The following is an 11,335-nucleotide window of genomic DNA, read 5'->3' as shown; positions in this document are numbered from 1 at the left end:
GCCGGTGCTCCGCACCGGGAGAGGCCACAACAACAGTGAGAGGCCCACGTACAGCAAAAAAAAAAAAAAAAAAGAGGAAAACAACAGAACCTACTTCATGGGGTTACTGTGAAGGGTAAATCAGAAAATACAGAAAAAGCACTCCGAACATTGCCTGATCTATAATGATCATACATATTATTACTATTATAATTATTGATAGTGATGGTATTATTTTAGGCCTTGTACAAGTTCTGGGCAATGAGTTCAACAAAATGACATGTCCCTAGCCCCAAAGAATCACAGAAACTCCTCGGGTTTACAGAGGGGTTGAATAAACATCTGTTTATTATTATTATTATACTTATGTTTAAATAAACATAAACATTTACAGAGAAATGAATAAACATTACCCCTTTTTAGAGACTGCATTACTAAGCCAGTCTCACCCAGTAAGAGATCATTTAGCCCATGGCCCATACCTGTTCTCATAGATGTCCTGAATCTCATATACCTTCTGGTCAATGACATCACTGGAGACACGACTGGCCTGTAGCTCATACACTTTCTGGTCAATTAAGTCTGAGACAGTTTTGTGGAAATACTGGATGAAATTTTTGATCACTTCAGGGATCACCTGATAGGTCTGCTGTTCATACTGACGTTCATAAGCCAGATCCTGCTTCGGATCTCCTAGAGATTAGATATAATAAATACCTCAAATCCACATATAGGACATAACAAAAGGGCAAGGCCATCCCCTAAACAAAACTCAAGTCTATAAAATTGAGTATAATTCCCTTTTAAACACTCAGAAATATAAATCCTCTCCATGTCACACCCAATCCCCATGGGCCTGTTTCCTCAGAACATTTTCCCACTACTTTTTATTTTATTTATTGAAGTTATTTATTTGCTTATTGTTTCCCGCACCAGAACCTAACGTCTATGAAAGCAAGAACCCTGTCTATCTTGCACCCAGGTGTACCCTCAAGACCTGGAACAGTTATGGGGAGGGGGGGGAACTGTGCGAAGGGCAGTAAATAGTAGGCACTTAATATTTTTTGAATAAATGAATGACTGCCATTTTCTACCCATATGACTTGGTGCAAGTAACTAAACTTCTCTGTCCTCAAGTTTTCTCACCTGTAATATTATGTCTCTGTAGAACTGCTGTAAGGAGTAAATGAAATACTTCACACCAAGTACCCAGAACAACACATGGCACTTACTAAGTGCTAAATCAAACCAAGTTACTGTAACAACTCAGGAAACATCAAAAACCTTCCAAAAAAGATTTCACTTGGACTTGGTTTCAATTACTTTAATTTTTCACAACATGATTTTCTTCTTCAGCTAATAGCTTCAACAAGGAAACCACAGTCAGGACAGTAACCCTTCCCCTCTGAGACTTTGAAGTGGACCATGAATAAGACCTGGTTTATTGGCTCTCCTGCTGAGAGATAGTAACTGACTCTAAACCTGGACCATCAAGACCCAGTTTTAAGCAGGTGCCTGTCAGAGCCGCTCTGAGACATCCAAAAAGGTGCCAATCCCTAGAAGCTGGCCAGACAAACCTGTAGACTCACCTGTGTGCATATCATAGTCGCCCGGGTAAGCATAGGGATCGTAAGCAGCCTATAAACGAGACACAGACAAGACAGTCACCAATTCGTGACCCCAAAATGCTCGTTCTAGGTTCTAAGGATACAAAGGTGGATAAGACACAGTCTCGTTCTTTGAGGAACTCACACGCCTGTGAGAAAAGGGAGAATAAACAGAGAATGACAATACCGCGTTACGGCTGCAGTAAGGTGGAGCAAAGCACAAAAGGCTGTGGGAATCTGCGAGGCTTGACAAGACTGAACCCAGACCATAAATTAGAGTGCAGTTACAGACACACAGAACCCTATAACTAGACTCCGTTCCCGGACTTGGAAAAGGAAAGGACTAGGGGACCAGACACACGAGATGGGAGGGCCGAGACGGGCTGATCAAGAAACGGGAGCTGCGGGTGGCAACGGCATGAGGAACGCGCAGGCGGCGAGGCCGGCTGGGGCTGGTCGCGGCCCGCGAGTGCTCCCGGAGAGGTCCGGATACCGTCTCCCCGCGGGGCCCAGCATCCAAAGAGCCCTGGCCCTGTCGCGGAGCCCAGCACACGCTCAAGACCAGATTACCTCAGACTCGTAATCGTCAGCAGGATACGACATGGCTGCGGCACTCGCGGACCTGGCCCGGAAAAAGCGAAAAGGGCGGGCCTCGCCTGCCTCTTGACGCCGGAAGTCCAGCCCCCCTCGAGGCTGCCGGGAAACCGGAAGCTCTTCCGGGGCCGCCGGAAATCTGAGGCAGCCATGTTTGGAAGGGCGACAAACCCATACATTATTCCTCCTTCTTCAAATAGAGGCTCTACAAGGAAGGTGATTCTATAATATTTGAAAAAATTTAGAAATAAACATGTGAAATATTTCGGCGTAATAAAGGATGGGCAAAGTAGTTGAAACAAGAAGTAATGCCACTCAAAAGATGGCTGACAGCTTCCTCGGCCGCCCTCTCGCGTGAAGGGAAAATCGGATATGGGGAGGCCTGATCGTGGATTTAGCTGCAAAAGGTTTGCCTGCGGCAAAAAAAAAAAAAAAAAAAAGTCTTCAAACGTTCCACCCCCAAAAGTCTAAACTTACTGGGTGTAAAAGTTGAGGCTTAGTCCAATACAGTGAGAGGGCATTGAGAAAAGGCGCCCGCCGACTTTGGACGTTAAGGTTGGAGCAGGCAAAGATGAAGCCAGCTGTGATGTGAGGAGAGAGTCGTGGGACCCACCCTCTCGTGCAGCCTTGAGCGCTGTGGGTGGTGTTCGGAATCGGGCGTGGGGGTGGGTTGGGCTCCTGAGGAAACCCTAGAGTTAGGGACTGGGTTATAAAACAAACCAACACAAACCGATATGTGGGTCAAGGGCCTTAGTTTAGCCATTTAGAATATCAGTGCCGCGCCCCAACTCCTTGTACCGCGTTTTTGCTTTGCGTTCCCCCGTTTTCTGTTACCTAGGGGCGATAACCGTCCTGGAACTAAGCTTAAGGACCCATCGAGATTCTTCGTCGGCGCAAGGAGGGTAACCCAGCAACGTGCTCACATGATCATATGTTTTTGTAAAATTTGCAAAAGTAATATTTTTATTGCAATCGCTTAGAACCGCTCTCTACTCCGATTTCTCCCCTGTCACACTTCCCCTTGTGTCTAGTGGCGTTTGGGATTCAGCTAAAGGAAATCCTGTTGGGAACATTTGAGTTTAGTAGGATATATTTATGTGACAATCTGACGTGAATAGTTATTGCTGGCCTTCCGTGTGTAAGATACACCTAACCCGCTGTGATCAATGAGTGTCCTCAATGAAATAAGTATTTAAGGTTAATCAGGGCACTAGAAAGCTTGAAATTACAGTTAATCTATGACAAAAATTTGATACAGTTTGCTCTCAACTTTGACAACTCTCCAAACGTTCATAACATTACTAGAAAAGAATTGCGAACTCAGAAGAAATTTTTTCTAAAGTATTAGTAATAAAAAATTTTTGATCTAACATGCTAGAGGAAAGACTAAATTATCTTTCCATTCTCATTGTGGAAAATGATACAAAATTGTTGTTTTATAAAGAGGTGATCAAAGTTTATGCAACCTTAAAAAGAAAAAAATATTATGGAGGTGTTCAAGAAAATTAAATTCGTTTCTGGATTTTGTGATGTTTGTGTTGTCAGCTTTTTAAAATTACAAATTGCAATTTGTTAACTGCAAGATTTCTCCCACAATTTGTGTTGTGATTTCTTGTTCTAAATAAATATTCTCCTTCCTACCTAGTTTTGGTTTTGTCATTTTCTGTTCTTTATTCTTCATGTAAGCTTCAGTCACCAGAAACGTGTATCCCTTGTTTCTAACCATCTAGCATACATTTTGTTTATTTATTTAGGACTTCCTACCTCTTCCAGAATGCATACCCTAACTTAGAGAATAGTAAAGGCTCTGGGAGGACCTTCCTCACTGGCTACTCTTTCTCACTTTCCTTTGTGGATTCCTCCTCTCCAGTCACTAAACAGTGGACTGACCCTCCTCCCTGGGGTTGGTCCTTGGGTCTCCTCTGTTTACCCTCCCTTCCTGGGTGGCTTATCCAGTCCAGTTTAAATATCCTCCATCTGCCATTGACTCCCCACATTTCTATCTCCATCCCAGACCCCACCCATGAAGTGGACTCATGGCCCATGTGAGTACCTGAATGTCTAATAGGCCCTCAAACTTAACACTTCCAAACCAAGCTTCTGATTTTTTGCCTCAACCTTGTTCCTCTCACAGTTCTCCCCGTCTTAGTTAAGGGCAACTCCATTCTTTCAGTCCCTCGGGCCAAAGAATCAGAACCACCCTTGTCTCGAGTCTTCCTCACAGCACACATTCAATGCATCTGCCCTTGCTTGGCTCTACCTTCAAAATGTTCCCAGACTGAATTCTCACCACCTTGCCTCTATCATTCTAGTCTAAGCCACTATCACCTCGTTTGTACTGTAGCAGCTTCCTCACCGTTCCTGCTTCCAGTTCTCCCTATTTGTAGAATTGTATTTGAATGGAAATTTTGGGCATTGCTTGGCAGCACATTTAGTCTGCTTAGAAATCCAACTTTGACCTGAGAGCAGCTGGACCCCCATTGTAGACTATGAAATGTTTGATCACAGGGTGTTTGATTTTGCAAGTCTCCCTGGTTAATGGAAAACCAGTACTTCAAAGGGAAAGAAACTGGGGGCAGAACAAAGCTCCTGGAATAATTTTACCTGGGAGAGTTGGCTGGGAGAGGATTCAGCAGCTGAAAAGCTACCCTATTTCTCTTGATCTTTTGCTTGGGATTTGAGGCAGGAAATTCTGACTCAGAAAAGCCATTAGTTATGTTTTATAGTCACCCTGGGTTCTTCAGCTGTGTTCATTTCAAGCCCCACTTCCCAAGAATCTCCAGTTTGTTTGTAGTTCATGTACTGTCTGGTTTGTTTCACTCTCCTGAGATGATCTCAGAAACCTCTGCTCACTGCCTTTTGGGGCAGGAGTATGTAGGCCTTGAGAGACCGGTAGCTGAGTCTTTACAAATCAGAGCTAGAAGTGTCTTCAGGGATCATCTGGTATAGGAATCCACTAGATAGAAAACAACAATGAATGTTTCCTGAGTGCATGTTAAGTTGTAGCCTTCCTTCACAGAGAATATTGAAGACTGTTGTTCTTGCCTGCAAATAAATATTCACTTACTTTTCTTAAAACACAGTGCCCTCTCTCTGCAGTCTAAAAGATCAATAGATCAGTTCTCAAATTGTTAAAAATATAATTGTCATGCTCTATATCTTGATTGGGGTGGTAGTCACCTAAGTGTATACATTTGTCAAAAATCACCAGCCGGGCTTCCCTGGTGGCGCAGTGGTTGGGAGTCCGCCTGCCGATGCAGGGGAACCGGGTTCGCGCCCCGGTCTCGGAGGATCCCACATGCCACAGAGCAACTAAGCCCGTGCGCCACAACTACTGGGCCTGCGCCCTAGAGCCCGCGAGCCACAACTACTGAGCCCACGCGCCGCAAGTACTGAAGCCCGCGCGCCTACAGCCCGTGCTCCGCAACAAGAGAAGCCACCACAACGAGAAGCCCGCGTGCTGCAACGAAGAGTAGCCCCCACTTGCTGCAAAGAGAAAGCCCGTGCACAGCAATGAAGACCCAATGCAGCCATAAATAAATAAATTTATATTAAAAAATTATAAGTAAAATTAACAACAAATAACTAACCAAAAATTTTTGGAACTTACACAGTAGACAAAAGATTAAAGCCACTAAGAGATTAAAAACGTAATTCTACCAATAAAGAGTGAGCTTATTTAATCATTAATAAAGGAAACAACAGTATGACAAGAGCTGGCTTGAAAAGAATTTGAGACTAGTTAATGGGCAAAGGAATGATGAAATACAATTACTAGATTAGATCCAAATCTGTTTCCTACCCTACAGAATAATAAAACGATAACCTTTGGGCTTATCTTCTCCACTGGACATACAAAAATTATTGCACCTTATCAGTTTCCTAAAAGCTAACTTCTAACTTTACAGATTTATAAAACATCACTGAGTCCTAGTCAAAGTTAAACTTCCCCAAAGAGTCAGATGTCCCTTATGTGGGCTTATTAGAAATACTCTAGCATGACATTAAGAAGTCACATAATCACTGTATGTCATGTTTTTAGATACTAAATAATTTTCCTCCACACTAGTTTTCATTATTCCACATTTGATAAAGACAAGCGATATTTTAATTTCCTGTTAACTCCATTTAAGAAAAACAACGTCACTGGGAATTCCCTGGCGGTCCAGTGGTTACAACTCCGAGCTTCCACTGCAGGGGCGTGGGTTCGATCCCTGTTCGGGGAACTAAGATCCCACAAGCCGCGTGGCACGAAGAGAAAAAAGAAAAACAACATCACAAGTATGAAAAGTATGAGGATAAATGGCAATTGTCTTTAGGCCTCAATGTGGAGGTAAAAGAGAGTGGGAGAGTGGTGGGAACTGCAGCACGCCCCATCTAAAGAGGAGAGTTGCTGTGCAGCTCCAGCCAGCTGGTCCTGTATTGCCATATCTCCTCTCTCTTTTTTATTTTTTTCGGCCACGCTGCGCGGCTTGGGGCATCTTAGTTCCCCACCAGGGACTGAACCCCGGCCCTCGGCAATGAAAGTGCAGAGTCCTAACCACTGGACCGCCAGGGAGTTCCCTCTTCTCATTTTTAAGAGAATCTGGAAATCAAAAGTTTTATGTTAAAGCTCTCAATTTTTATATGTTGGCAACTAGTTCAAATTGCTCTTAAATATTGTGTAGCATACACGGAATCTAAAAAAACGGTACTGATGAACCTCGTGGCAGGGCAGGAATAAAGACGCAGACGTAGAGAACAGAGTTGAGGGCACACGGGGCCGGGGTGGGGAGGGGGGGAGGAGGGGAAGCTGGGACGAAGTGAGAGAGTAGCAGACATACATACACTACCAAAGGTAAAATAGATAGCTACTGGGAAGCTGCTGCATAACACAGGGAGGTCAGCTCGATGCTTTGTGACCACCTAGAGGGGTGGGATAGGGAGGGAGGGAGGGAGGGGATATGAGGATTTATGTATACATATAGCTGATTCCCTTTGTTGTACAGCAGAAACTAACACAACATTGTGAAGCAATTATACTCCAATAAAGATATTTTTTTAAAAACATATAATAGAAAAACAAATACCGTATGCTAACACATATATATGGAATCTAAGAAAAAAAATGTCATGAAGAGATTAGTGGTAGGACGGGAATAAAACACAGACCTACTAGAGCATGGACTTGAGGACATGGGGAGGGGGAAGGGTAAGCTGTGACGAAGTGAGAGAGTGGCAGGGACATATATGCACTACCAAATGTAAATTAGATAGCTAGTGGGAAGCTGCCGCATAGCACAGGGAGATCACCTCTGTGCTTTGTGACCATGAGAGGGGTGGGATAGGGAGGGTGGGAGGGAGGGAGACGCAAGAGGGAGGGGATATGGGAACATATGTATATGTATAACTGATTCACTTTGTTGTAAAGGAGAAACTAACACACTATTGTAAAACAGTTATACTCCAATAAAGATGTTAAAAAAAACATAATAAACTGTGATTTGGGCATTAAAAAAAAGAAAATTCACTGATTATTTTGATTAATTAATTAACTTGCTTTAGGTGAATGGCAAGAAATAAAGTACATTTGAAGCCACGGGAAGGAAGCGGATGGTGGCATGGAGACAGCAGGGACAACCTGCTTTTTGATCTTTTCTCTTGTGCCCCTGTTGATACAAACAGATAAAATGTAAAACAAAAGCAAAAAAATAAAATACTGTGTAGGCCAACAGGATGAGGGAAAGAATAAAAGGAAAGCCAAGCCAGCTTGAGCCAGTGTCAATAGCTGACCTAAAACAATACCTTCTGATGGGGAGATTGAAGCCCAAAGAAAGGAAACAGTTGCCCCCAAACCATGAGGTGAGACACGGCAGGGTAAGACTTAGAACACAAGCTCTTGGATTCCCAGGCAGAAGCTTTTCCCCCAAAGCAACATTACAGTACTTTCTTTGTCTCCCGTTAAGTGCTTCATGTTCTATTTGCTGATTGACCAAACATAAATGACTTGTGTATGCATGCTTGCAGCACCCTTAGGTCAAGTTAATGCCAGTGTTATGTGCCCACAGTTGCATAGGATTTGCATGGGCCCTAGCCAGCATCTAAACTTTTTATAATAACAACAATAGCTACCATATTTTGAGCCCTAATTCTGTACCCAGCTCTGTACTAGGTGCTTTACTCACATTATATTATTTAGTCCTTGTGATAACCGCACGATATAGGTACTACTCTTTTATTTATTCATGTATGTATTTATTTTTGTCTGCGTTGGGTCTTTGTTGCTGCGTGCAGGCTTTCTCTAGTTGCGGCGAGCGGGGGCTACTGTTCGTTGCAGTGCGTGGACTTCTCCTTGCGGTGGCTCCTCTTGTGGAGCATGGGCTCTAGGCGCGCGGGCTTCAGTAGTTGTGGTGCACGGGCTTAGTTGCGCAGTGCGTGGACTTCTCCTTGCGGTGGCTCCTCTTGTGGAGCATGGGCTCTAGGCGCGCGGGCTTCAGTAGTTGTGGTGCACGGGCTTAGTTGCCCCACGGCACGTGGGATCTTCCTGGACCAGGGTTCGAACCCATGTCCCCTGCATTGGCAGGTGGAGTCTTAACCACTGCACCACCAGGGATGTCCGATATAGGTAGTACTCTTACTTTTATTTTATGGATAAGGAAACTGAAGATAAGCAAAGGAAAGTCACTTGCTCAAAGCTATAAACCCACTCATTTGTGGCTTCAAAACTGGTGATCTGGGGCTTCCGTGGTGGCGCAGTGGTTGAGCCCTGGTCTGGGAAGATCCCACATGCCGCGGAGCAACTAAGCCCGCGAGCCACAACTATTGAGCCTGCACTCTAGAGCCCACGAGCCACAACTACTGACGCCTGCGCGCCACAATGAAGAGTTGCCCCCACTTGCCACAACTAGAGAAAAGCCCGCGCACAGGAACGAAGACCCAACTCAGCCAAAAATAAATAAATTAATTAAAACAAACAAACAAACAAAACTGATGGTCTTAACCACTGGGCTACTATTTTTACTCATTCATTCATTTAATCAGTCAGTCAGTCAGTCAAATAGCTACAACATGCTGGTGCCAGTTGCTGAGCCAGGCATTATGAGGGAATACAACTTCATAGACCCAAGTTCCAGTCTAAAATCCTGCTGGTGAGGCTAACTGGGTCCACATTCAACCCACATCCCATTCTTCCAATCCAAAATAACAAGTGGTTCTTGCAACACACAGAGGGTTGGGCTATGTACTTCAACAAAGGTGATTTAAAAATTAGAAGTAACAGCCACCCCTAGATGTTTAGGGATCCTGTTTAAATGAAAAGATTTCTGACAATGCAAACATCTTCGTAGACCAGATGGTGTGAAGACCCACTGGTAGGAGAAAGACACTGATTGCAAAGACAGCTGGGTCAGAATCATCAAGGGTCTTGACTGCTAGGATAAAAGGTTTGGACTTTAGCCTGAGCTCAATGGGTGGGCAGATCCTAAAGATGTGAAGAGAATTGTACTTTAGACAGCAAGTACACCTTTGGTTCTTCACAGAAGACTGTGACTGGAGGGATGACGACTATTTTGGAGGTTACTACACAGAAAAAGAGGAGAAATGAATAATAAAGTTATTTCAGGATACATTCAGCAGGAGTGAGGTATAAATATCCAGATGTCACTTAAATTTTCTGGAGGCAGATTTCCAGTAGGCTCTTCAGTAAAGAGATCAGCGTGATGGAAAGAGAGGACTTTTCTGGGTTCAAATCCCAGTCCTCCAAATTTCTAGTCCCGTACCCCTGGACAATTCATATGACATCTAGGGACTACAATTTCCTAATCTGCAAAGTGGGTATAATAATATCTACCCGCTAAGACTCTTGTGAAGGAGAACTAAATGGTAAAATACATACCAAGCACTTGGTAAATGGTACACGTTCAATGTTTATTTCTTTCCTCGGTTTCCTTCTAGCTCCAAGTGGAGTTGGCATATGTCCTTCTCCCGCATCGGGCAGAGGAGGAGAGTTCAAATAAACATTTTTCTCCATACATTACAATGATAAACCTCATAGTGGTGTTCTGAGAACACTGCAAAAATCTGAAAGTGCTTTTCAACTGTCAGAGAAAGATTACATTTTCTTTTTTTTTTTTCTAATTTTCTTTATTTATTTTTGGCTGTGTTGGGTCTTCGCTGCTGCGCGGGGTTTTCTCTAGTTGTGGCGAGCGGGGGGCTACTATTCGTTGAGGTGCGCGGGCTTCTCATTGCGGTGGCTTCTCTTGCTGCGGAGCACCGGCTCTAGGCGCGAGAGCTTCAGTAGTTGCTGCTCGCGGGCTCCAGAGCGCCGGCTCAGTAGTTGTGGCGCACGGACTTAGTTGCTCTGCGGCATGTGGGATCTTCCCGGACCAGGGCTCCAACCTGTGTCCCCTGGATTGGCAGGCAAATTCTTAACCACTGCGCCACCAGGGAAGCCCAAGATTATATTTTCACTGCGTTGAATGACAAGGAACAACTTTTGCCTGGACACAGCCTTCCTCTCAAGAGAGCTGGGCCTCCATGAACAAGTCCGTGATCTCTCTGGTTTCAGCTCCTCGTCTATAAAATAGGGATGGTCCTCCTTGCTCACTTTATAGAAGTGTTTGTGGGATTCAGGGTTGTGAAAATTCTACAAAACAGTGCACCTGGGAGGGGTTGCTAAACTCATGATCAGCTGTTTGCAGCCGCTTCCGGCTCTGACTTCTCCCATCCCACTTGAGCGTCTCAGAGGGCACCAAGTCTGATTCTGCATCCAGAACCTAGCACAGAGAATTACCTGGGTCAGTGACTGGCTCTCGGACTCAAGCTTCGGTCGCTCTGGTGTTGAATTATAGAATTCTTTGTAAATCAGTGATCAACCCCAGGGTTACCGAGAGAACGAACGGGATCTATCGCATTTAGAAACTATCACTCCACAGTTCGTGTTGCTAGCCCCACATTTTAACATGTTCTCACTTTCCTACTTACGCTCTGTATTAGTGGGAAGTTCTGTGTTGTTTTGGGTTTTTTTTAACGGTCATTGATTTACACATCTTCTTACATCTCATCCCCTTTCCTTTGGCTTCTTCACTTTCCTTTGTGATTGGCTGCAAATCATCTTAACATGATTGGCTAGGGCATCTGCCCGTTATCTTTCCCTTGATCCGATGGGAGAAATGGGA

General features: G+C 44.3%; 1 protein-coding gene across 2 annotated transcripts in view; it reads right to left on the bottom strand.

Moving 5' to 3' along the window:
* Nucleotides 1-2,260, bottom strand: part of EIF3L (eukaryotic translation initiation factor 3 subunit L) — a 23,000-nt gene extending 20,740 nt beyond the window's left edge. Inside the window, exons 1-3 of one of the 2 annotated variants that reach the window (XM_007111743.3) lie at nucleotides 2,157-2,260; nucleotides 1,569-1,617; nucleotides 462-672 (exon numbers count right to left, since the gene is read on the bottom strand). In XM_007111743.3, the coding sequence (XP_007111805.1) occupies nucleotides 462-672; nucleotides 1,569-1,617; nucleotides 2,157-2,189 (293 nt within the window). In that variant the 5' untranslated portion in view covers nucleotides 2,190-2,260. Of the gene's footprint in view, nucleotides 1-461; nucleotides 673-1,568; nucleotides 1,618-2,156 lie in introns of those variants that run through there. The other variant, XM_028484536.1, reaches the window with a different exon arrangement.
* Nucleotides 2,261-11,335: the final 9,075 nt, after the last annotated feature.

Source organism: Physeter macrocephalus, unplaced genomic scaffold, assembly GCF_002837175.3.
Source record: "Physeter macrocephalus isolate SW-GA unplaced genomic scaffold, ASM283717v5 random_187, whole genome shotgun sequence".
In the NCBI taxonomy this organism is placed as follows: domain Eukaryota; kingdom Metazoa; phylum Chordata; class Mammalia; order Artiodactyla; family Physeteridae; genus Physeter; species Physeter macrocephalus.
Note: the sequence above shows the minus strand (reverse complement) of the source record. Positions and strands in the feature narration are given on the sequence as shown.